Source organism: Microcaecilia unicolor, chromosome 1 (assembly GCF_901765095.1).
Source record: "Microcaecilia unicolor chromosome 1, aMicUni1.1, whole genome shotgun sequence".
Classification (NCBI taxonomy): Eukaryota; Metazoa; Chordata; class Amphibia; order Gymnophiona; family Siphonopidae; genus Microcaecilia; species Microcaecilia unicolor.
The window spans coordinates 186,481,067-186,506,124 of record NC_044031.1 but is presented as its reverse complement, the minus strand read 5'-3'; the positions used below and the strand labels follow the sequence as shown (position 1 = coordinate 186,506,124).

General features: G+C 41.9%; 1 protein-coding gene across 2 annotated transcripts in view; it reads right to left on the bottom strand.

Annotated features, from left to right (window-relative positions):
• Nucleotides 1–25,058, bottom strand: part of RELCH (RAB11 binding and LisH domain, coiled-coil and HEAT repeat containing) — a 447,561-nt gene that overhangs the window by 71,317 nt on the left and 351,186 nt on the right. For both annotated transcript variants that reach the window (XM_030203226.1, XM_030203234.1), the window contains exon 26: nt 13,542–13,658. In XM_030203226.1, coding sequence (XP_030059086.1) covers nt 13,542–13,658 — 117 coding nt within the window. The remainder of the gene's footprint in view (nt 1–13,541; nt 13,659–25,058) is intronic.

Genomic DNA, 25,058 nt, shown 5'->3' with positions numbered 1-25,058 from the left:
CCGGTACCGCAGTCAGCAAAAAAACAATCTGCAGGCACTCTGGGCAGGAAAGAGAGGGCTCTTTCCTGCCACGAAGAGGTCACTTGACCACCAGGGCAGTACAGTAAGGGGAGGGGAGGATAGGACACCACTAGGCCTGCCCGCTCACCAGCATGCCTGTTTGTCCGCAAATTCAGGCAAACGGGCAGGCTGGCAAAACCCGCCTGATTGCCCGGCCATGTCCTCAAAAACAGGACAGGTCTGGGTAAAATCGGACATGTGATAACCCTATGTGTAGTGCCTGGATGTGTTGGACTCAAATCAATCTCTGGGATCTAGAGCAAGTATCTTGAAGTGTAAGTAATGTCATGGAGCTTGGGGTAACAGCATCACCAGGGTAATTCTATTACCTGAACACTCCCATTTATGTGCACATTATTGGGCTCATTTTCAAAAGAGAAGGACGCCCATCTTTCGACACAAATCCGAAGATGGGCGCCCTTCTCCCAGGGTCATCCAAATCTGTATAATTGAAAGCTGATTTTGGACATCCCCAACTGATTTCCGTCGCAGAGACAGCCAAAGTTCAAGGGGGCATATCGGAGGCGTTGCAAATGCGGGACTTGGGCGTGCCTAACACATGGATGTCCTCGACCCATAATGGAAAAAATGGGCGTCCCTGATGAGCACTTGGACGACTTTACCTGGTCGTGTTTTTCTTACGACCAAGGCACAAAAAGGTGCCCGAAATGACCAGATGACCACCGGAGAGAATCGGGGATGACCTCCCCTTACTCCCCCAGTGGTCACTAACCTCCTCTCACTTTCAAAAAACATCTTTAAAAATATTTTTTCCAGCCTTAAATGTCATACTCAACTGCATCACAGCAGTATGCAGATACCTGGCGCAGTTTTAGTCGGTGCAGTGCACTTCAGGCAGGAGGACCCAGGCCCCCCCTACCTGTTATCTTTGTGGAGGAAACAGCGAGCCCTCCAAAACCCACTGTACCCACATCTAAGTGCCCTCCTTCATCCAAAAAGGCTATGGTAGTGGTGCACAGTTGTGGGAAGTGGGTTTTATGGGGGGGGTTGGGGGGCTCAGCAGACAAGGTAAGGGAGCTATGTTCCTGGGAGCATTTTATGAAGTCCACTGCAGTGCTCCCTAAGGTGCCTGGTTGGTGTCCTGGCATGTCAGGCGAACGAGTGCACTACAAATGCTGGCTCCTCCCACAACCAAAGGGTTTGCATTTGGTCGTTTCTGAGATGGGTGTCCTTGGTTTCCATTATCATCGAAAATCAGAACGAACAAGTCTAGGGACGACCATCTCAAAATTTGGGCGTCCCCGACCGTATTAGCGAAACGAAAGATGGATGTCCATTTTGTTTTGATAATACGGGTTTCCCCGCCCCTCCATCAGGACGTTTTGCGAGGACGTCCTCAATAAAACTTGGGCGTCCCTTTCGATTATGCCTCTCCACGTGTGTAAATGTTTAGAATGGCACACACACACACAAAGGTAAGTGCAAAAATTCTGCCTAAGCACTATTCTGCTTTGCTTACATAGAGTATTTGCAAGAGAGGATGTACACAGGGCAAAGCATGATGGGAAGGACAAAGGAGGGGCTCACATTTACATGTGTAACTTAAGAATTCAGTAAGTTTCTAGTACCCCTGAGATTTAGGTGCTTACGCTTATGCTAGCTGTATGGTTGGCATAAGTGCAAGTATCAAAATGTTAAGGTATGTGGACACCGGGTTATGCTAGTATTCTGTAATGGAACCTAAGTGGCTCAAATGGAGCATTAATGAGCTGAGTAAAAACAACATTGATGTCCCATGACACTGAGTGGCTTGATAGAAGGCTTCAAAAGAAGCAAGCCCCACATAAAGCAAACAACTAAAAGCTGGGCAATGCCCGAATTCAAAGGACCAGTTATGCATGACTTGACTCAAGTTTGTCTGTCAGGCAGGTGGGTCTTCCCTGTCAGTTAGCTGGCTCCGAGTACCATCCCATGGGAGATGACCCTTCACCACATCCTGACCACTTCCTGATTACATTACAACCTGATTTGTCTGTTTGGATCAAAATAATTTGGCTTTCCAGCTGATCGCTGAAAATCTTTAGAGTGTTCCAAATAGCACTTAACCCTAGGACAGTGGTACCCAAACCTGGTCGTGGAGGCACTCCGGCCAGTCAGGTTTTCAGGATACCCACAATGAATATTCATGAGATAGATTTGCATGCAGTGGCGGCAGTGCAGGCAAATCTCTCTCATGAATATTCATTGTGGGTACCCTGAAAACCTGACTGGCTGGAGTGCCTCCAGGACCAGGTTTGGGAACCACTGCTCTAGGAGATTTGGTGCTATCTCTCCTGAGCAGACCACGAACTCTGAGTGTGGAGTCCATCTACACAAGCTCTCCAACCTAGGGTGGATGCATCTGTCGTTAGTGTCTTGTGGTGCTGGGGAATTTGGAAAGGGAATCCTTTGTCTAAATTGCTGCAAATTAGCCACTGTGACAGAGATCTTTTGAGGGAAAGCATGACAGTGATAACATCCTGCAGGTTCCCCCTGGCTTGAGACCATTGGGAAGGCTGGGTCCACTGAGATGTCCTCAAATTGAGGTCTGCCATGGGTGTGGCGTACTGTGGAGGCCATGTGGCCCAACAACCTCAACGAGTTGATAGCTGCTGACTTAGGTGAACTTCCTGGACCACAGAAGTGATAGCCTCTATATACAGGGCTAGAAGAAAAAAAAAACCTTGGCTAGAGTTGTGTCCAGCAGGGCTCCTATGAACTCCAGTTGTTGAAATGGGACTTGGGGTAAATTGATGAAGAACCCTAGTAGCGCCAGCACCTGAATGGTTCTGTGCATTGATATCTTTGCTCTTTCCTGCGTTATGGTCTTAACCAGCCAATCATCTAAGTAGGGGAATGTGTACATTACCAGTCTGTACAGTGACAGTGACATTGCATCTACTGCTAAGCACTTTGTAAAGCCCCAGGAACTGGTGTGCGGCCAAATGGCAGTATACGGTAGTGGAGTCTCCCTATGAAGAACCTCAGACACTTTCTGTGACCGGGAGATGTCTGTATGAGGGTACAGGCACCCTTTATGCCCAGAGAGCCTATCCAACCTTGAGCATGAGTCACTGAAAGCAAGATGCCTAGGGAAGCCATCTAGAATTTTTGTTTTGTCAGTTATTTTTTCAGGGCCCTTAGATCCAGGATGGGGAAAAAAAATCACCCCCGTGTTTTTTGAAACCAGGAACTTCCTGGAATAAAATCCCTTGCTTTTTCCCTTTGTGTGATGGATGCTGAAAGCTCAACTTTGACATACCCAGTGAGCAATTTTGAGGGATGCATTCCAATTTCAGTGTGTATCCTGTTCAGACTATTTTGAGAACCTACCGGTTTGAGGTTATAGTAGGTCACCTTCCTAGTTAAAAATTTAACCTTCCTCCTACTAGTGTGTCATCTGAACAGGTACGGGGATTGCTGCTATGCCATTTTGCCTGGGGAGCCAGTTGGGCCTTTTGGGCACTCTGCTGGCTCCCCCAGAGCCCTGATTATTCTGGGGAGGGAGGGGGGAGGATACATATGCCTTTGAGAGTAGTAGGTCGTCTGTTGCCCTCTGTCTGAGTACTTCTTGGATGTGGAGGTTGAGCCAGGAAGACAACTTGATGTTTTCAGAATATTTCTTGATGAAGTCTGTGACTTTTCCACCTTGTCACTAAAACGTTGTTTCCCTGGCCTAGAATGTCTACTAGCTTCTCCTGAACTGTTGGTTTTGGGTCTGAGGCATGCAGACAGGCAAGTATGCATAACAATACCTATGGCAAAGGCTCTGGCTGTTGTATCAAAAGTATCATAGGTTGCCTACACCATGTACTTTCCACACTCCTGCTGCTTGGTTACTAGTTGATGGAGCTTCACAGCCTTCTCCTGAAGAAGAATGTCTGTAAACTCTGCCACACTACGCATAATGTTCCTCAACTGCGTGCTCATTAAGAGATAAGAAGAAACTATGTGGGAGAAAAGCGTAGTGTTCTCCTAAAATTTCTTCCCCAAAAGACTCCAAGATCCGGGCCTCCTTCCCTGGGGGTACAGAGAAGACAGTCTTGAAACTCTTTGCTTTTTTGAGAGTGGATTCAACCAAAATGGAAGCTGGAACTTCTTGAAGGTAAAAGGATAGGCTGCAAAGATTAGAACTTTAAATCAGGCATGGATGTTTAAAAAAAATATTTTGGAAGTCCAAATCAGAAGTATACCACTTATTTACAAAGGTGGAAAGAAGAGCAAATGACAACCATAATGGTTAAAAGGTAAAGTGAAAAAGGTTATGCTTCAAAGAATAGAAAAGGGACCCAAAGGAAGAAAATATGACTAGTAATACTGGGTCAGACCAGTGGTCCATCTAGCAGTATCCTGTTTCCAAAAGTGGCCAATCCAGGTCACAGGCATCTGGCAGAAACCCAAATATAGTAACATTCCATTCTACCAAATCCCAGGGCAGCAGTGGCTTCCCCACGTCTCTCTCAATAGCAGACTATGGCTTTTAAATCCAGGAAGCTGTCCAAACCTTTTTTTAAACCCAAATACGTTAACTGCTGTTACCGCATTCTCTGGGAACGAGTTCAAGAGCTATTTGTTGAGTGAAAAAATATTTCCTCCTATTTGTTTTAAAAGTATTTCCATGCAATTTCATTGAGTGTCCCTTAGTCTTTGTACTTTTTCACAGAGTAAAAAATTGATTCACTTTTACCCATTCTACACCACTCAAGATTTTGTAAACCTCAATCATATCACCCCCCACCCGCCATCTCTTTTCCAAGCTGATGAGCCCTAACCTCTTCAGCCTTTCCTCATGTGAGAGGAGTTCCATTGCCTTTATCATTTTGGTCGTTCTTTCTTGAACTTTTCTAATTTCACTATGTCTTTTTTGATACGGTGACCAGAATGGAACATAATATTCAAGGTGAAGTCACACTATGGAGCGATACACAGGCATTATAGTATTCTTGGTCTTATTTATCATCCCTTTCCTAATAATTCCGAGCATCCTGTTTGCTTTTTTTGTCACTACCGCATACTGGGCAGAAGATTTTAGCATATTGTCTACAATGACATCTAGATATTTTTTTTTTGAGTGCTGATCCCCAAGGTGGACCCTAGCATCAGATAACTACAATTCAGATTATTTTTCCCAATGTGCATCACTTTGCATTTGTCCACATTAAGTTTCATCTGCCATTTGGATGCTTAGTCTTCCAATTTCCTAAGGTCTTTCTGCAATTTTCCACAGTCCGTATAAGTTTCAACAACTTTGAATAGTTTTGTTTCATCTGTAAATTTAATTCCCTCACTTGTCGTTCCGATCTCCAGATCATTTATAAATATGTTAAATAGCACCAATGTCTGTTTAGATCCCCGCGGCACTCCACTATCTACCCTCCTCCATTGAGAAAAGCATTGGCAAGTTAGATGCAAATATTGATAACCATAGTTATCTGATGCTAGGGTCCACCTTGGGAGTCAGCACTCATAGAAAGGATCTAGCTGTCATTGTAGACAATATGCTGACATCTTCTACCCAGTGTGTGGAGGGACCTAGCTATCTCTCTAATAAAATCAAAAGTGAAGAGCTCCTTTGAGGTGGAGGGGAGGGATTTGAGAGAAGACTAAGGGACCTTTCCTATGACAGAACCTCAAATGCCTCCTCAGTCACCCAGTAGCTGTCAAAATTGGGCTCATAGAAGATCGACAGGAGATATCAGTCTCTGCCTGCCTTGCATATATGATGGTCTTTTCAGGCCTGGGCCAAGAGCACTGAGGCACCAGGGATTCCTGGCTCTCCAAAGAGCCCCCCCCAATACACTGGAGAGCAATACTAGTTCAATACAGATTGGTTCCAAAACCCCTTGGTGTCAATGAGCTGCCCACAGGCAGTTCATAGGCCTCCAGGATATGCTGGCGCTCCTGAGGGGCCAGTGCCGATGTTCTTGATGACACAGCCCCTTGAGGGCTTCCACTGATTAAGGCTGGGGCTCAGCCAGAATGGTTACATCCTTCAAAGGCATTAGGGTCAAATTGATGACCTGGTCTCAGCTCGATGGAGGCCTTCTAGTGTTACTAGTATACTGGGAGGTGAGAAGCCCTCATATTGGTGACGCTGTGAAGGTATTGATGACCTTGACACCTCTGTGCTCTGGACACCAAGCCTTGAGGGGGATTGATACCAATTCTTCTTGCCCCCCCCCCCCCCCCATCCAACACATGGTATCAGAGACCTTCAGCATCGATGAGGATGTCATCTAATCCTTCCTTGCCCTTGGGAGGGGATCAGAGGATGCCAATCCTGGTGGCTGCAATCAATGCTTGAAATCGAGGTGGAAGCACTCTCAACGTTGATGCATCCCCAGTGTCCAATGCAGCTCCCAGAGCCATTGAGACTGATGCTGGAGTCAAAAACTTTTTTTCACACTGTTTCTCTCAACCTCCAAGATATCCTTCTTGACATCTGTGAACAAAGTTTACACGAAGAGGGATTATGATTGGGCCCCCGACACTTCAGGGACCAATTATGGGTGTCCAAGAAGGACATGGCCTTGCAGCCTTTCTTGAAACCACTGGGAGTTTTCTAGGATGTGTGAAGAAAAATAGCCCAGGCAAAATCAAACAGCTCAATGGTGAAAACAAAATTCATGACTGGGTGCTTGAAGCCTAAGGGGGGGCCAGTGAGCTGCAAAAACAAAGAAAACTGCCAAAAAACCTAGCTAGTGAAACTAAACAGAGTAGAGGAGCACTGGCCCCACATGAGACACAAAAAATTAAATAGGGCAAACAGGACTGCCAACTGTGGTGTAGACACTGCTAGATATGCAAGCTGTGGGAAGATACTGAAAAATGCATCCTCACTGCTCTGTGGAGAAAAAACCCCAAACTGGTCCCACACAGAGACAGCAGGCAGGAAGACGTGCACATACTTAGTAGGCTGCTTCCAGAAGAATGCCAGGGAGTGCTTGCTGTGCCAGGCTCCATCGGATGGTATCATTCATAAGTGTGGAGATGCTATCTTGCTTGTCCTCAGAAAAAACAGACATAATAAAGGAGCTATAAAGAGGCATGTTAAGGAAATAAAAGGCCTTGAGAGTGAAACAATAGGCAATGCCACCACTGCAGTACCTATAATTTAGTTTATAAGAGGATGGAAGGTCTGCTTCTCAAAATACTATTCTGGTAGAGTTAACTCATGTCTCACTTAAAGATATAAGCTGGTCATCCCTGTCCAGAGTTGTGGAGAGGGAAGATCAAAGTTGTCTCCTGGAGACAGCACAGCAGGAAACCTGACTGGACCTCTGCAAAAGGGGCTGTTGCAGCACATTGTTTGCGACGAGCAATCCATGGCTCATTGCTGTTGTGCTGAGGTGATGCTTGTGTTTGCTGTCTCTACATGACGCTGTTCTGTGTGGATTTTGCAAAGTACAAAGATGATGAATGCGTAGGAAGAACTGTAACCACAGGACCACAGTGACTTATGGCCTGGGGAAACTCCAAGGAGAAACTCCATGCACTGCTTCTCTATGTTCAGACTTCTTCAGCCACTGTGCAGGTGGAAGGGATTCTCTTGTAGAAGAGCGTGGAAGGAATGGTAGGTTAAGATGATCCCATCATAAGTTGAGTGTTCTGGACAACCACCACTGTCAAAAGGAATTCCCTGAGTTGGTCACAACAGTGGAGCTCTTCAATTCTGTGATTTTGATGGACAACAGATGTGACTATACAAAACATGCAATATTCTGAAGCATGAATCAGCCCTTGACAGCCCAAGCAGAGCAGATTAAAGTCTTTTTTAGTGTATGTTTACAGCACAATGAGGGCACCATGAATATTTTAAGAAAGGAAATTCACAGTTCTCAAAGGAAATAATGAGCATTTAAGGACTTCAATGGTATACATTAGAAAAATAACAATAATAAGAAATTTGTTGGAAGTGCTTTGTCACATATCCATGTAGCAGAGTTGAAGAAACAAAGCTGAAGACATTGCTGCATGTGGGAGGAGCCATGCATGCTCAGTACTTTACAATTAATACAGAGCTCTGGGAGAGCAGTTCCACTCTGTTGCTACTGGATGACATCATCCACTTCTATGCCTGACTTAATCCTGCTTGTCAATGAACAATATAATCAATCAGAGGTTGGCAGCTATCTTTTAGTATCTCATGTGGAAGTAAGTTCATTGAAATTAATGGCTATACAAAGTTATAATTTCAATACAGAGAATGAGGAATACAAAGCTTTTACTCTAGTCTGGGAAGAAGCTGTATTTGAACCCACAGATAACAATTATTTGGTAGGAGATGCTTAAGGTTGGAACTGGGAACAAAACTTTATGAAGTGGTTGTAGAAAACAAATTGGAGGGGAGGGGTCTCAAGGAATGAAGTATAATTCTCATCTCTTTATAGCTATGCTAGATTTGACAAATAAGAAAATACAATAGGCATTTTCAGAAGGTGGAGCCACAGAGTTCCCCTCACCAGTGGGGGAAGTATAGGGGGCCTACGCGCATCCAGCGTTCACCAAATTGGCATTACCGCCCGGCTACCGTGTGCCCTGGGCAGTAATTCTGAATTTGGCACATGTCAAAAACAAGAAGTAGAAAATATTTTCTATTTTCTACAGTGTGGCGCTTATCCAGCGGTAAACATCAGTGGATGTGCGCAGCATGCCTACCACGCGGGTAATGCGTGAGACCCTACCATTAAGTCAATGGGTTGCAGTAAGGTCTCAGGCCGAAAATGGAAGCGTGCTGGTTTTTATTTTGCTGCATGTCCATTTTCCGGCCCCTTAAAAAAAGGCCCTTTTCATAGGATGCGACAAAAACTGGCCTGGCGCATGCCCAAAAGATGTGCTTGCACTGTTGCAGGCCACTTTTTGCTGCGGCTTTGTAGAAGGGCTCCATAATGTCTTTCTTGCAGTGGAAGGGAGATCAGTAGATACTTTGTGTGTGTAATTCTGGTCACCGCATCTCATAAAAGATATAGGGTAATTAGAAAAGGTAGAGAGAAGGGCGACGAAAATGATAAATGAGATGGGATTACTTCCCTTTGAGGAAAGGCTAAAGCGGCTAGGGCTCTTCAGCTTGAAGAAAAGACGGCTGAGGGAAGATATGATAGAGGTCTATAAAATAATACGTGGAGTGCAACAGGTAGACTTGAATCACTTGTTTACTTTTTCCAAAAAAACTAGGACTAGGGGACACGCACTGAGGCTACAAAGTAGTAAATTTAAAATAGGAGAAAATATTTTTTCACTCAATATGTAATTAAACTCTGAAATTCGTTGACAGAGAATGTAGTAAAAGCAGTTAGCTTAGTGGGGTATAAAAAAAAAGGTTTGGATAGTTCACTAAAAGAAAAGTCCATCTAGCCATTATTAAAATGAACTTGGGAAAATCCAATGCTTATTTCTAGGATAAGCAGCATAAAATGTATTGTACTGTTTTGGGATTTTGCCAGGTACTTGTAACATGGATTCGCCACTGTTGGAAACAGGAAGCTGAGCTTGATGGAGTTTGTCCCAGTATGACAATATTTATATTCATATGTGGAACAGTTTGACATAGCAGCACAAAGAAAGCACATAAATACAGCAATGTGATGCTACCTGGCAATGCACTTAGATAACCCCACCCTAGAGAAAGCTGAATGATTTGATTCATTGTTCTAGACTACTAATGTATTTTATCTATTCATATATTTATATTTTAGGGTTCTATTTTTGAAGTATTATAGCATTTTATTGATGTATTAGATTATTATTACAATGTTTTTATTATTTAATTAAAATAAAGTATTCTGGTTCAGGCATCTGTTTGAGTGAATTATTACTTGTGTAATATAATATTCATAATATTTTCACTATACTTTCAAAATTTCTAGCATCACACTCCATAAAACACATAATGTATACAATACATTGATTTATTCCTTATGTGTTGGCTTTAATTACTGAATCAATGGCTAGAAACAACTAAAGGAGAAAGACTGTTTTAAAAACATCTAAAATAGATGAGTAAGCACTGTATATAGTTTCAATTAGGTTGAAATATACAATTTTGTTTCTTATTATAATATTGATTATTTTATTTATTTATTAGGATTTATTTACCACCTTTTTGAAGGAATTCACTCAAGGCGGTACCAAATTATCAGGATCTCTAAATTTAGATTTTAAAGTATTAAAAATAAAAATGAATCACCATTAGGGACCAATTTTTTTTAAAAAAATGAAATTACTACTTATTCTGTGCTGGGCTGACTAAAGGACAATACGCCAAGTTGTTCAGTGGTGCACTGCCATGTTGGGAGGAGAGGCCTTTAATCCCCAGGCGGAAGGGAAGACAGCATTCAGACTCCCAAGGGGAAGAAATGTTAGTACTTATTCACTGGTGACACCTAAGTGGCAGACTATGGCCCCACACTAAGGACTAAACTCTGTATAAGGTGCTGAAAAAACTGAGGGCCAGATGCACTAAACTTAACAAGCCATTAACGAGCAAGTAGTAAACTGTGGCATGCACTAAATGCTTCTCCGAGCCATTTTCTGATCACGGTAGCAGCTAACGAAAACAGAATGCAGATGAGCAAATTAGTACCCCAATGTGTATAAATCATATTGTAATGAGATGCACTACCGTTTTTCGACTGCCTAACTGTGGAAAATCTAACGGGAGGTCTGTACCTCACGTTGGGGCTGCGCAGCCTCTAAAAAGTTCTATAAATGTAAAAAAAAAAAAAAAACGGTAAAAAAACCAGTCCAAGTGCTTGTCAGGGACGTCCTTCACTGAAACATTTAAAAAAAAAAAAAAAAAGGACGGCCCTGACGAGCACTTGTTAGAGCTGCGGGCCGGAGCGCAAGCTGCAACCGCCGGTACAACCGGTGATCCCTGACGCCCCACTCTCGGAAGAAGGGGGTGGATTGCGGCTGACCAGCGTGCAGACTCTCCTCCCCGGGAACGCGTGGCTCTGGAGGCGATGGGGTGAGAGTTCCACCAAATTACCACCGCCAGCATCGGGACATGCGAGGATACCTAACATGGATGTCCTTCACTGAAACATACAAAAAGGATGGCCCTGATGAGCAATTGGACGTTTTCCCTAGATTTTTTTGTGATGGGTGTTCTTCTGCGAAGACGTCCAAATAAAAAAATTATTTAGACATCCCTTTCGATGATGCCCCCCCTCTAGGTCTCTCTCCGCCAATCACAGCACGTTTAGCTGTCACCGGTGACAGCTAAACGTGCTGTGATTGGCGGAGAGAGACCTAGAGGGGGGGCCATAATCGAAAGGGATGTCTAAATAGTTTTTTTATTTGGATGTCCTCGGAGAAGAACACCCATCACAAAAAAATCTGGGGAAAACGTCCAATTGCTCGTCAGGGCCGTCCTTTTTTGTATATTTTAGTGAAGAACGTCCATGTTAGGCGTCCTCGCACGTCCTGATGCCGGTGGTGGTAATTGGTGCAACTCTCAGCCCCCGTGGCTCTAACAAGCGCTCATCAGGGACGTCCTTTTTGGACGTCTTTGGCATCCGCAGAGCAGCCAACATAACGCTTGGCTGCTCTGCGCATGCTCGACCGGCCAACTGTTTTCTGAGGAAATAGAGAATGCAAGTGAGCTACAACGAGCCGCTCATTTGCATTCCATTTCCTTGATGCATGGCCGTTCCCTACCGATTCGCTATGGAATCGGTAAGGGAATGGCTCTTCCAAGGACTTTAGTGCTGAGTGCTAAGCACTATTCTATAAAGCCTGCAAATAGGTGGGAAAATGTGGGGTACAAATGTTAACAAATAAATAAATGGTGCTCCAAACTGGGAGCTGTAAATAGAACACTGTTTAGAACTGGGATCAGTGCTCAATTTTGGGCTTGATGATTTACACCAACTAAAAGCTGGTATAAATGCTGATGCCTAAATTAGGCATGGACCTGCCTAATTCTATAACACTGTGCACAAATTCCAGGAATGCCCCTGCCAATGGCCACCCTGTTTTTGGATCTGCACTTAAAAATTTATGTGCGCATCTTTATAGAATAGCAACTAAAGGATATGTATGTACATTTTTATTGACAATTAGCACTGATAATTAACACCCAATTATCAGAATTGGCTTGTTATGCAATTAAATTGTGCACGCACAATATATAGAATTGGCTACAGTTTAAGGCTCCTAAGGATTCTTTCGGTAATGGCAAGGCAAGGTTGGGGTGTGGCAAGGCAGTGAGGGTTGGGCATTCAAGGCCCAAAAATATTGGCTTCTGGTGCTATAGTCCAGTAAAGGCTAGTTCCAATTGTGCTACAAACCTTAAGGAGCTGGAGAGTACTAGAACAAAAGAAAAGTAAATGAGCAAATCATTACATATTACAAAATAATGCTTATCAGGACTCACATAAGTATCTGAGTTCATTGAACGCTTCACAATCAAACCTTTGCCTAAGCCAGCCCTGCAGCAGCAGACCCCTTATAAAATTTTCTCTGTCAAAGATCAAAACCGTGGAATACCTTACTACTGCAATAAGCAACAATAGAAAAGTAATCCACAAAATATAACAGCATGGAACTCTAATGTACTTATAATGAAAAAGGGGAAGCCTCAAAGTAGCTCAAAACCAAAACAAAGGTTTAAAGAGCTATATCGATCTATGTAGGGGAATGGGACAATATACCGCCTTTCTATGGTTTTTGCAACTACATTCAAAGCGGTTTACATATTATATACAGGTACTTATTTGTACCTGGGGCAATGGAGGGTTAAGCGACTTGCCCAGAGTCACAAGGAGCTGCAGTGGGAACCGAACCCAGTTCCCCAGGATCAAAGTCCACCACACTAACCACTAGGCTACTCCTCCACTCATAGATCTCTATGTAGATCTGTATGGATCTCTATTTCATCATAGGTAAAAACTTTCCTGAAACCAAAACGACTTCATCTGGAATCAAAAAACAAAACACAATCTGTGCATAATATAGTGCTCAAGAAAAAAGTGAAAACTACTTATCATATGGCTTAAATGAAGCATCTGGTAGATATCTGGAGATGCAGACTTGCCCCTGGGCCTTACTACTGGCAATAAAGAACAGAATCCTCCTATCCAACATTCAAAACACAGGTCAAGAGCTGGCTTTTCTGTCAAATCTATAAACCTTCAAATGCAGGTCTACGACTTTACTCTTTTCCTTACTTCCCTCTTAAATACTTGTTTATGATCATAAACCTGGCTTGCTGCATTTTTGGAGCGAATAGCATATATTAAGGTTGTCTAAATTAAATTAAATCACATTACATCTTTCTAGATATTTGAGTTTTCAATAAAGCCTTCCCACCATTCTGATAGAAACTTTCTGACAAGTGTCTAAAATGTCTAGCCAACTGTTCACGCATTATTATTGTAAACTTAGAAGAGATTTTTCATTTTTCAAAACTAGAAGAAAAAAATTATATAACAATGACTAACTTCTATAACATATATTTAAAAAACAGTTGAGAAGGATACAGCAACAGGAAAGGGCACTGTAAGCTTCAAAGAGATGAGTGGCAATGTCTAGCCTTTTGGAGTCTGTAGCCTGCTGATTGTTGACCATGGCTAATCTGTGCAAATTTGGAAGAACAACTACAAAACAAAAACAAAAAAAAACATAAAAGTATGAATTTAACAGCATTTTTAAAAAAATCTCTTTTCTTGGTCTTCTATCCCTCACATTGTGCTTTTATATAATCTGTGGTTTAGTGAGTAGATTTGGATCAGCATCATAAACACCAAAATTATGTGTTTTAGCAGAAGCTTACCATTTGCTTGTTACTGGAAGTAGCTGGAAAAATGGCTTCTCAAATCTTTTCAGTGTTACTAGATATACAATTAAGTTGTTGCCAGGAAGACATTTACTACAAACTGATTGTTTTAATCCATTTCCACAGAGTCTCTTACCTTACTCCTTTCCATCTGGCATTTATCAGGGTATCATATGTGGCCACTAGTATGCTCTCACATTGTTCTACAACTTCATATGTACATAGATGAAATGCTACAGCCATCTTACATGACTGTAAATGCAGGTTGTTAACCTTCTAACTAGCTGCTTATAGTGCCGATTTTAAAAGGTGCTGCCATAAGAACGCACTGAGTTTGGCCTTCTGTAGTCTCTTTTCAAAGTTATTAGTATTATTTCAACAGCATCCACCATCCAGTATTCCCCCTGTATGAAGTGATTTGAATTTATAATTAGTTTGTCATTTCATACTATGGCAAATGCAAAACAGATTTTACACACATGCATTCTCTTTTCAGAGCATTTTGCTAACTAAAATAGAAATTTTAATAAAATTACTGGTCACAAATGATACTCAGAGAGGTCCCCGTTGTCCCCAATCCTTTTAAAATTGTTTTTTTGGGGAGAAATTATCAACATTGGCTACTGTTAAGACCTAGTGACCTCGACGCAGCAATCAAAACGCTGGTCATCGATGGTCCTGGCCTGAAACTTGGAAGACTGAGACATGAATGCAAGTAAAGCACAAGTTAAGTAACATTTTTATAGCCATAAGTGTATTATGTTACAGTACATGGTTATAATAGTACAACTGAGGTTTTTTGATTATGATTAAGTAAGGAAGCTCTGTTGACTTGTCGTGAGCTCTTTTAAAAGCCTGTTTGGCTTCTTGAGGCTTTTTCCTTCTTTATAAAAGATTTTTCTTTGTTCGCATATATATTTTTTGAGTATCATAGAATACATACTATTGTTTGCAAACGTTTAGTCATCCCTGGTCCAAAGGCAGGGAATGGGGTGGGCTAGAGCGGACATAGCACAACCAAATCGTTGTGATACACAACATCAGCAACTAGGAAGCTTAGATGGGCAGGGACAGAGGTTGAATTTTTTGGCCTTCTCAACTGAAAAGATGTTCTGCTGCCCTTGGCCTGGTCAAATTCTATGTGAACAGATGCTGACACAACTTCTACAAGGTACAAAATTAAACAGTATCTCTGCAAATTGGCTGATTTTAAGTCTGAAAATAATAGCTAAAGATATATGAAATAAATATCATCAAAAAGGGGAGGAATGTGATAGGTTAATAAATTATTGAATAGGTAGCGAATAAGAGATGGGCAAGGAACAGTATAGGAAAGGAAAGGCGTGGTTTGAGGAAGATCAAGGTTTAAAGGTGTGTGTGTGGGTGGAGGACTGAAATAGGGGGAGATGAATGTAGCAAGGTAGTGGTGGTGGTTTGAAGTGAATGGTTTTGGGTTATTTAGATGTTGATGACTAGATAGGGGGCTCTAGATGATGAAGGTGCTTAATGTTGAAACTGGGAGTTGCTCTGCTGTTTGGTTTGATGGAAAAGAAAACATTATTTTCAATAAAAATATTAAGTTAAAAAAAGTTAATACTGAAGGTGCAAAAGCTTAGATGCCTTCTCAGTCAGTACTTTGAAACACCTCTTTTGGCATAAAAGACAGCTTCCAAATGTTTCCTGTAGCCAGCTAAGGGTCTTATTTTTAGATTGTTTATATTCCCCTTATTCTTTGTTGCACAACTCTTTTTGCTCAGAAATATTTTTAGGTATCCTTGAACATACTGCCATATATGACATCTTTTGAAAGATTTCCAATAATACTCTAAGTCGGGGGATAGTTAAGACGGTTCCAGAAGATTCCCCTTTCTTTCCTGTCAAGTACTTCCAGGTTGATTTTGACATTTCATAATGCTGTCCACCCTCCTTTCAGTTTCAATGTCTTCACTGACTGTGGGACATTACCTTTTTGGATATATTATTTATTTAGTTGAATCCATTCTTTCTTCCACCCATATATCTCCTGTGGCACTGGATGACACATCAACCCAAATGTAACAGAACTAATCCTGTGTTGAACAGTTGGCAACACAGTTGTCTGCCTTTTTTTTGGGGGGGTGGGGGAGCAAAGGGTAAGGAGCTCAGGTTAATAGCAGGGAAATTTCCCACCTCCCCTTACATTAATATTTAAACCTTTTCTCCCCCTTACCCGACACTCACTCTCTTTCACTCACACATATTAAAGCACACTCCTCCTAGGCCTTCTGCCGCCAGCCCTAAACTTTCCCCTGTTCAGCTATAGCAGGGTGATACTATAATATTTTAAACCTTGTAGTTCTTAGTCTATTCTTGTTGTCTTTCTTTATGTTATTTTTAAAATTATAGTATTTTATTTACATTCATTTTAATTTCTCTAGCTTCTCATTATTCTTTTTATCTTTTCCACATTTCCTCTCTCCTAAGTTTTTTCTTCTGTTGCTCATTTTATTCTCAGCATTTCTTGTAGATTATTCTATCTTATTGACAACTTTCATTTGCTTATAAGTTCCATTTCTTGTGTTGTTCCATTTCTTGTGTTTTCCCTTTTCCTTGTGGTTTTCTTTATCCTATCTATAGCATTCTCCCCTCCCTCCTATTTTGCTCTCTTGCAAAAATATCCCTTGCTTAAGAACATAAGCATTGCTATAATGGGGGTCCATCAAGCCTAGTATCCTGTATCTCTCCTCAGCAGGGCAGTGACAGCAAAAGAAAAAACAGTAACCTATACCAAGGAGCCTTGAAAGCTCTGCTGTGTCCAACCCCATACAGCAGGTGCATATAATAGGTGCAGGACGTCAAAGAGCCTTCAATGGCACTGGGATGCAAACCCTCTATGGTGCATGTTATTGTTTTTAATTTAACTACAACTGCCTCTCCAAGAACAATGAGCCACATCACTCTGAGAGAGGGAGATACTACTCCATGGGGGGGGGGGGGGGGGGGGGGGGGGTTAGACCAGCAGCAGAAGAGTTGATTAAAATTTGGATGTGCTGGGGAGATCATTTTCACTCCAATGCTACTCTTCAATCCATGGTTAGTAAATTACTCCTTCAAAATCTTCACCATTTCTTGTCCAAATATACCTTTTCTAGTTCTAATCAAACAGTTCAATTTTGTTTCATCTGTCCAAAGAACTTTGTTCCAAATGCTTCAAAGTTATTAAGGCTTTTTTCCTGCATACTTCAGATAATGATTTTTGTGATGAGGTCACACAAAAAGTTCTTTTTAATAACTCTCCCATACACTTATCTGTTGTGTACTCTACACTGTATTATGAACTACTTCTCCGGCGTTACCTAAAAACTTTTCATCAGGTCATTTACTAGGATCTGTAAGTTCTATTTTGCAGATTCAACCAATTTGCTGGCAGTTATATCAGAGATTTTTCTTGTTCTTCCAGGTCTTGCCTCAACTTCATGTAATTTCTATTTCTTAAAATTGCTTCTGGTAGTTAAAATTGATGGCTGAAAGTTAAGATTTTTTTTTCTTTATAGCCTTTTGTATATTCCTGGAGAAATCACATGATTGATGAGAAATGTAACTTGCAACAGTATATATGTGATGTCCGGGACAGTGTTAGCTGAGCAGTCTTTTCTTATTCAAGATGCGCGCTGCTGACTGACAATCTGCTCCAAGGAGAGAACTATTATTTGTATTTGGCTCTGTGGGATACCAATAAAGGTAATTACTAAGTGCGCCTAACGGAGTCTAAGTTCTCTTTCTGATTATTATTTTTTCCTGTGTTTCCCCCCTCCCTGTGAGGGCTAAGGGAAGGGAGAAAGTAACACACTTTCCTCTTTTGTTGTTGAAAGTAGACAATCGCAATTTGGTTAGAAGGGTCAATGGAATTGTCTTCACCAACGATCTGATGGCCTAACGAATCATTAAAAATTTTGGACTTCATTAACATTTAGTGAAGGGAAATCTTGCCTCACCAATCTATTACATTTCTTTGAAGGAGTGAAAAAAAATGTGGATAAAGGCGAGGCAGTTGATGTTGTGTATATGAACTTTCAAAAGGCGTTTGTTTGACAAAGTACCTCATGAAAGACTCCGGAAGAAATTGGAGAGTCACGGGATAGAAGCTAGTGTCCTATTGTGGATTAAAAACTGGTTAAAGGACAGAAAACAAAGTAGGGTTAAATGGTCAGTATTCTCAATGGAAAAGGTAGATAGTGGGGTTCCCTAGGAGTCTGTGCTGGGACCGCTGCTTTTAAAAATATTTATAAATGATTTAGAAATGGGTGTAACTAGCGAGGTAATTAAATTTGCTGACGACACAAAGTTATTCAAAGTTGTTATATCACGAGATGATTGTGGTCCGCGGCAGTGCCGGCCCCGGGTCGCTCATCCGTGCACGGGACCCGTGGGGCCAGTGTGGCCGCGGCTGCAGTCGTGCCCTCTTCCAGTCGGTTTGGAATTATCTCCGATCCGTTCCGGACCGGTAGGAGGGTCGCCTGGATGGATTGTCCCCGTCTCATCTGCCCGCAACCTCGGTGTCTTCTTCGACTCCTCCCTCTCCTTCTCAGCGCACATTCAGCAGATAGCCAAGACCTGTCGTTTCTTCCTCTATAACATTAGCAAAATCCGCCCTTTCCTCTCTGAGCACACCACCCGAACTCTCATCCACTCTCTCGTTACCTCTCGCCTTGACTACTGCAACCTACTCCTCACTGGTCTCCCACTTAGCCACCTATCCCCCCTTCAGTCCGTTCAGAACTCTGCTGCACGTCTTATCTTCCGCCTGAACCGATACACTCATATCACCCCTCTCCTCAAAGTCACTTCATTGGCTTCTGATCAGGTACCGCATTCAATTCAAGCTTCTGCTACTAACCTACAAATGTACTCGATCTGCAGCCCCTCCTTACCTCTCAACCCTCATCTCCCCTTACGTTCCTACCCGTAACCTCCGCTCTCAAGACAAATCCCTCCTTTCAGTACCCTTCTCCACCACCGCCAACTCCAGGCTCCGCCCTTTCTGCCTCGCCTCACCCCACGCGTGGAACAAACTCCCCGAGCCCATACGTCAGGCCCCCTCCCTCCCCATCTTCAAATCTCTGCTTAAAGCCCACCTCTTCAATGTCGCCTTCGGCACCTAACCTCTACCCAGGAAATCTAGACTGCCCAACTTGACATTTCGTTCTTTAGATTGTAAGCTCATTTGAGCAGGGACCGTCCTTCTTTGTTTATTTTGTACAGCGCTGCGTAACCCTAGTAGCGCTCTAGAAATGCTAAGTAGTAGTAGTAACAAGAGGACCTTACAAGATTGAGAGACTGGGCGTCTAAATGGCAGATGACGTTTAACGTGAGCAAGTGCAAAGTGATACATGTAGGAAAGAAGAGCCCGAACTATAGCTGCATAATGCAAGGTTCCACGTTAGGAGTCACTGACCAAGAAAGGGATCTCGGCGTTGTTGTTGATATGTTGAAACCCTCTGCTCAGTATGCTGTGGCCGCTAAGAAAGCAAAGAGAATGTTAGGTATTATTAGGAAAGGAATGGAAAACAAAAGTGAGAATGTTATAATGCCTTTGTATTGGTCCATGGTGCGACTGCACCTCGAATATTGTGTTTAATTCTGGTCACCACATCTCAAAAAAGATATAGTGGAATTAGAAAAGGTACAGAGAAGGGCGAAGAAAATGATAAAGGGGATGGGACAACTTCCCTATGAGGAAAGGCTGAAGGATCTAGGGCTCTTCAGCTTGGAGAAAAGATGGCTGAGGGGAGATATGATAGAGGTCTATAAAATAATGAGTGGAGTGGAACAGGTAGACGTGAATCATTTGTTTACTCTTCCCAAAAATACTAGCACTAGGGGGCATGAGATGAAGCTACAAAGTAGTAAATTTAATACAAATCGGAGAAAATTTTTCTTCACTCAATGTGTAATTAAGCTCTGGAATTTGTTGCCAGAGAATGTGGTAAAGGCGGTTAGCTTAGCGGTGTTTAAAAAAGGTCTGGACAGCTACCTAAAGGAAAAGTCCATAGACCATTATTAAATTGACTTGGGAAAAATCCACTGCTATTTCTGAGATAAGCAGCATAAAATGTACAGTGGGGGAAATAAGTATTTGATCCCTTGCTGATTTTGTAAGTTTGCCCACTGACAAAGACATGAGCAGCCCATAATTGAAGGGTAGGTTATTGGTAACAGTGAGAGATAGCACATCACAAATTAAATCCGGAAAATCACATTGTGGAAAGTATATGAATTTATTTGCATTCTGCAGAGGGAAATAAGTATTTGATCCCTCTGGCAAACAAGACCTAATACTTGGTGGCAAAACCCTTGTTGGCAAGCACAGCGGTCATACGTCTTCTGTAGTTGATGATGAGGTTTGCACACATGTCAGGAGGAATTTTGGTCCACTCCTCTTTGCAGATCATCTCTAAATCATTAAGAGTTCTGGGCTGTCGCTTGGCAACTCGCAGCTTCAGCTCCCTCCATAAGTTTTCAATGGGATTAAGGTCTGGTGACTGGCTAGGCCACTCCATGACCCTAATGTGCTTCTTCCTGAGCCACTCCTTTGTTGCCTTGGCTGTATGTTTTGGGTCATTGTCGTGCTGGAAGACCCAGCCACGACCCATTTTTAAGGCCCTGGCGGAGGGAAGGAGGTTGTCACTCAGAATTGTACGGTACATGGCCCCATCCATTCTCCCATTGATGCGGTGAAGTAGTCCTGTGCCCTTAGCAGAGAAACACCCCCAAAACATAACATTTCCGCCTCCATGCTTGACAGTGGGGACGGTGTTCTTTGGGTCATAGGCAGCATTTCTCTTCCTCCAAACACGGCAAGTTGAGTTCATGCCAAAGAGCTCAATTTTTGTCTCATCTGACCACAGCACCTTCTCCCAATCACTCTCGGCATCATCCAGGTGTTCACTGGCAAACTTCAGACGGGCCGTCACATGTGCCTTCTGGAGCAGGGGGACCTTGCGGGCACTGCAGGATTGCAATCCGTTATGTCGTAATGTGTTACCAATGGTTTTCGTGGTGACAGTGGTCCCAGCTGCCTTGAGATCATTGACAAGTTCCCCCCTTGTAGTTGTAGGCTGATTTCTAACCTTCCTCATGATCAAGGATACCCCACGAGGTGAGATTTTGCATGGAGCCACAGATCTTTGTCGATTGACAGTCATTTTGTACTTCTTCCATTTTCTTACTATGGCACCAACAGTTGTCTCCTTCTTGCCCAGCGTCTTACTGATGGTTTTGTAGCCCATTCCAGCCTTGTGCAGGTGTATGATCTTGTCCCTGACATCCTTAGACAGCTCCTTGCTCTTGGCCATTTTGTAGAGGTTAGAGTCTGACTGATTCACTGAGTCTGTGGACAGGTGTCTTTCATACAGGTGACCATTGCCGACAGCTGTCTGTCATGCAGGTAACGAGTTGATTTGGAGCATCTACCTGGTCTGTAGGGGCCAGATCTCTTACTGGTTGGTGGGGGATCAAATACTTATTTCCCTCTGCAGAATGCAAATAAATTCATATACTTTCCACAATGTGATTTTCCGGATTTAATTTGTGATGTGCTATCTCTCACTGTTACCAATAACCTACCCTTCAATTATGGGCTGCTCATGTCTTTGTCAGTGGGCAAACTTACAAAATCAGCAAGGGATCAAATACTTATTTCCCCCACTGTATTTGTGACCTGGATTGGCCACTGTTGGAAACAGGATACTGTCCCAGTGTGGCAATAATTATGTACTTATTTTAAAAAATTAAGTAGAAGATTGTCAAACTTTTGAAACATCCATAATCACTTTCTTATTATTTCCAAACTGTTATTAATTTGCTGATCTTAATTATGTATTAAAAGTTACAAAAATATTTTAAGCAACTTTGTACTGGCTGTGTCAGCTTCTGTCCTCTTTGAGATTAAATGAAATATTTAATTTGGCCAGGGGTGCCTAAACCTTTACATATAACTATAAAAATATTAACCAAGAATGCATTTGCCTAACAAACATAATCAAGTTATCATGAAAAACTAGATAGAAGTGGATAGTGATTGGAAGGTAATGGCACCTTAATTAACAGTGATTTGATAAAATATGTGACCTTCTTTGGGAAAACATTACTAAAGTCACTAGACTTAAGTCACGTTTTTTCCCCAGAGACAGTCATATATATGTTAAATCTTTTATTTATTAAATTGTGAAAAATGGGGAAGACACAATCAAAGTGAAACAATGAACATTCTTTTTAGCTCAATGATCACTATTTATTCTTCATAAGGATAAACTGTATCATTTTTCTTCTTAGATTACATTCGTAATACTCCACTTTTCTATGGTACAACCAAAGTGGTTTACATATTAACTCTGGTCCCTCCATTAATATAAAAGATTCAATTTTTTGTGCATTTACTTTTTATAGTACTCCCAAACAGTGATAGTATAATTTCTCACAGACTGCTTTTAAAAATATGATTTACAAAAATTCCATGTGCATTAACTACAGCAGGCTGATCTCTGTGCACTATGCTAATAAGACACACATTTCAAACAAAACCATCAAGAAAATCAAGAAGCCATTCACAGATACTACCTCAGCCTGTTTGAATTTTTTGCAAGTAAAACCTGAATTTGTTGTACTGCTTATATCAACTCAGCTGTTCTCTCAATAGATTTTGCCGCATTATTTCAATCATAATTTTCCAAGTCTCTGTAGATTGCCAACTGAGTGAGTAAGCAGGTCTTCCTAACAGCAGAATGAATTTGTTCTGGGTTTTCTAAGCACTTTTTGTACACAAGTTAATAATATAACATGTAATTTTACAGGTAAATGAAACCGACAACAGTAGTAGATCAGGTACCAGAATGGTTGAATGCTAGGTTAAATTTTCCTTAGAAGGCCCCCCTAAGAAATGCCTTGAAGATGGCTGGCCATAATTGGCTGTTTTATAAAGTTTATAAAGCCATTGTTTACCCTGGGATTGGTAGCATGGAACGTTGCTATCTGGGTTTCTGCCAGGTACTTGTGACCTGGCCACTGTATGAAACAGGATACAGGGCTAGATGGACCATTGGTTTGACCCAGTATGGCTATTCTTATGTTCTTATGCAACTTGGGATCAAAAAGTGAGAATTGTAACTACTGTTTCGTGTTATATGTGGTGTTCTTAATTTTATTGTGAATGCTTTGATGTAATCCACTATGGGTGTGTTTTTTTCAGTGGGATGGATAAAACATCAAAACATCCCATTCACATATATCTGAGAATATTTGGGTTTTTCTCATCAAGGGAATTTTGCCTATTCTGGGAGTAACTTTATAAAGCTATTTTTGCACGAACGTGCCTCCATATGTATGTGAATGGCCCCTTATAAAATACCAGATGGTGAAAACATACATTTTGACATTATGGCGTGTAATCTGCCAGTAGGTGTGTACTGGAGGGAGTTTGGGTGGAGCATTAATGTACACATCAATAAGCAGCTTAAAACCTGATGTCACCAAGATGATTTTAGAAACATAGGGATGGGGCAATATATGGAGAAACAAAAGGCTATACTGTAATGATGGCCTACATCTCTTTTTTTGGAAGGAAGGAGGATCCTTGGAGAGAAACTGAGTACATATATTTCCAAGTGTTTAAACTAGAGGATGGGGGAGGTAAACAGAACAGGTAAATTCAAGATTTCACTCTCAGCAAAAACAAATGTTGGACCACAGTAGGAGAAACAATAAAATAAACCATCTTAGCAAATCAATTATCAGTAATCAGCCAGAAGGGGAGACAAGGCAAAAAGGCAAGAGCGTCAATAAAATATAGTTGGAAAGAAATTAGCATAAATAGTCACAGTTTGAGCAACAAAGTGCAGGAACTGCAAGCCCTGATGTTAGAGGTAGACTTAGAGCTTGTTGCTATCACAGAGACATTGTTTAATGACTTCCACAAATGGGAAAACACCATACCAGGTTATAATCTCTTTAGGAAGGATAGAACTGGTCGAAAAGGTAGAGTAGCAGAGATCTACCGTGTTTCCCCGAAAATAAGACAGTGTCTTATATTAATTTTTGCTCCCAAAGATGCACTAGGTCTTATTTTCAGGGGATGTCTTATTTTCGGCGAAACACGGTACAAGCCGTACCCAAATGCACCACACTAGAGAACCAAATGATTACACATACAAAAAAAAAAAAATCCCAACGATGGCCCCTGATAGAGGAAGAACAAGGAAAAGAATGCGCTGCTTTGTGTTATAGACGTCCAGCTCTCACAAGGACACAAAAAAACAAACAACCTCCCCTAATAAACCACAACACAGTACCATATCGCCATCACTACCTCCACACTAATGGGAACTGGGCTGGGTGGCTAGTTGCCAAATAGTGAGCTTCTGGTGGGAGAGAGTGGGTACCCATCGGGGCCAAACAAAAACTTTGCTAGGTCTTACTTTCGGGGGAGGCCTTATATTTAGCAATTCAGCAAAACCTCTACTAGGTCTTATTTTCAGGGGATGTCTTATTTTCGGGGAAACAGGGTAGTTATAGATATCCAAAGGCTGGGAATGAAACGTGAGGTGCTGTTGCTGGGAGATTTCAACTTGCTGGATGCAGATTGTAGTGTTCCATGTGCAGAATATGAGAGAGAGAGAGAGAGGAGAGAGAGAGAGAGAAAATATGCCAGAGAAGAGGTGACACTGCATCTTAAGCTCATAAATGGGGAAAATGTGTGTAATTTTTGGGTGGGTACCCCTCTGGTCAGTAGAAATCATTATACCGTATAGTTCAATATAGGAGCTAAAGGGGAGTGTAGACACAAAAATCTCAAAGTCTTGGATTGAGGAAAAGGAGGCCCATATGGTTCACCAGACAGGAATAAAGGCAAAACAGTGGCATTTATGAAGTACAGAAGAACGGAAAAAGAAGAACAGAGAAAAGAATATTGCATAAAACCTAAAGAAGTGAAAAGAAAAATACAGCTAGTGAAAGGGCAGGTAGAAGAAAAATGGGTAGAGACAAAGAGAGGTGACAAGACTTTTCAGGTACACTGGGAAAAGGAGGAAGGCTAGAAATGGAACTATGAGACTGAAATCTGCTGAGAACCAATATATGGAGAGTGATGAGCAAAAGGAAGGCTTACTAAACAAATGCTTCTGTCTGTGTTCATGGAAGAAAATCCTGGAGAAGGACCTCTGTTGGCTGGCAGACATATATGGCAGAG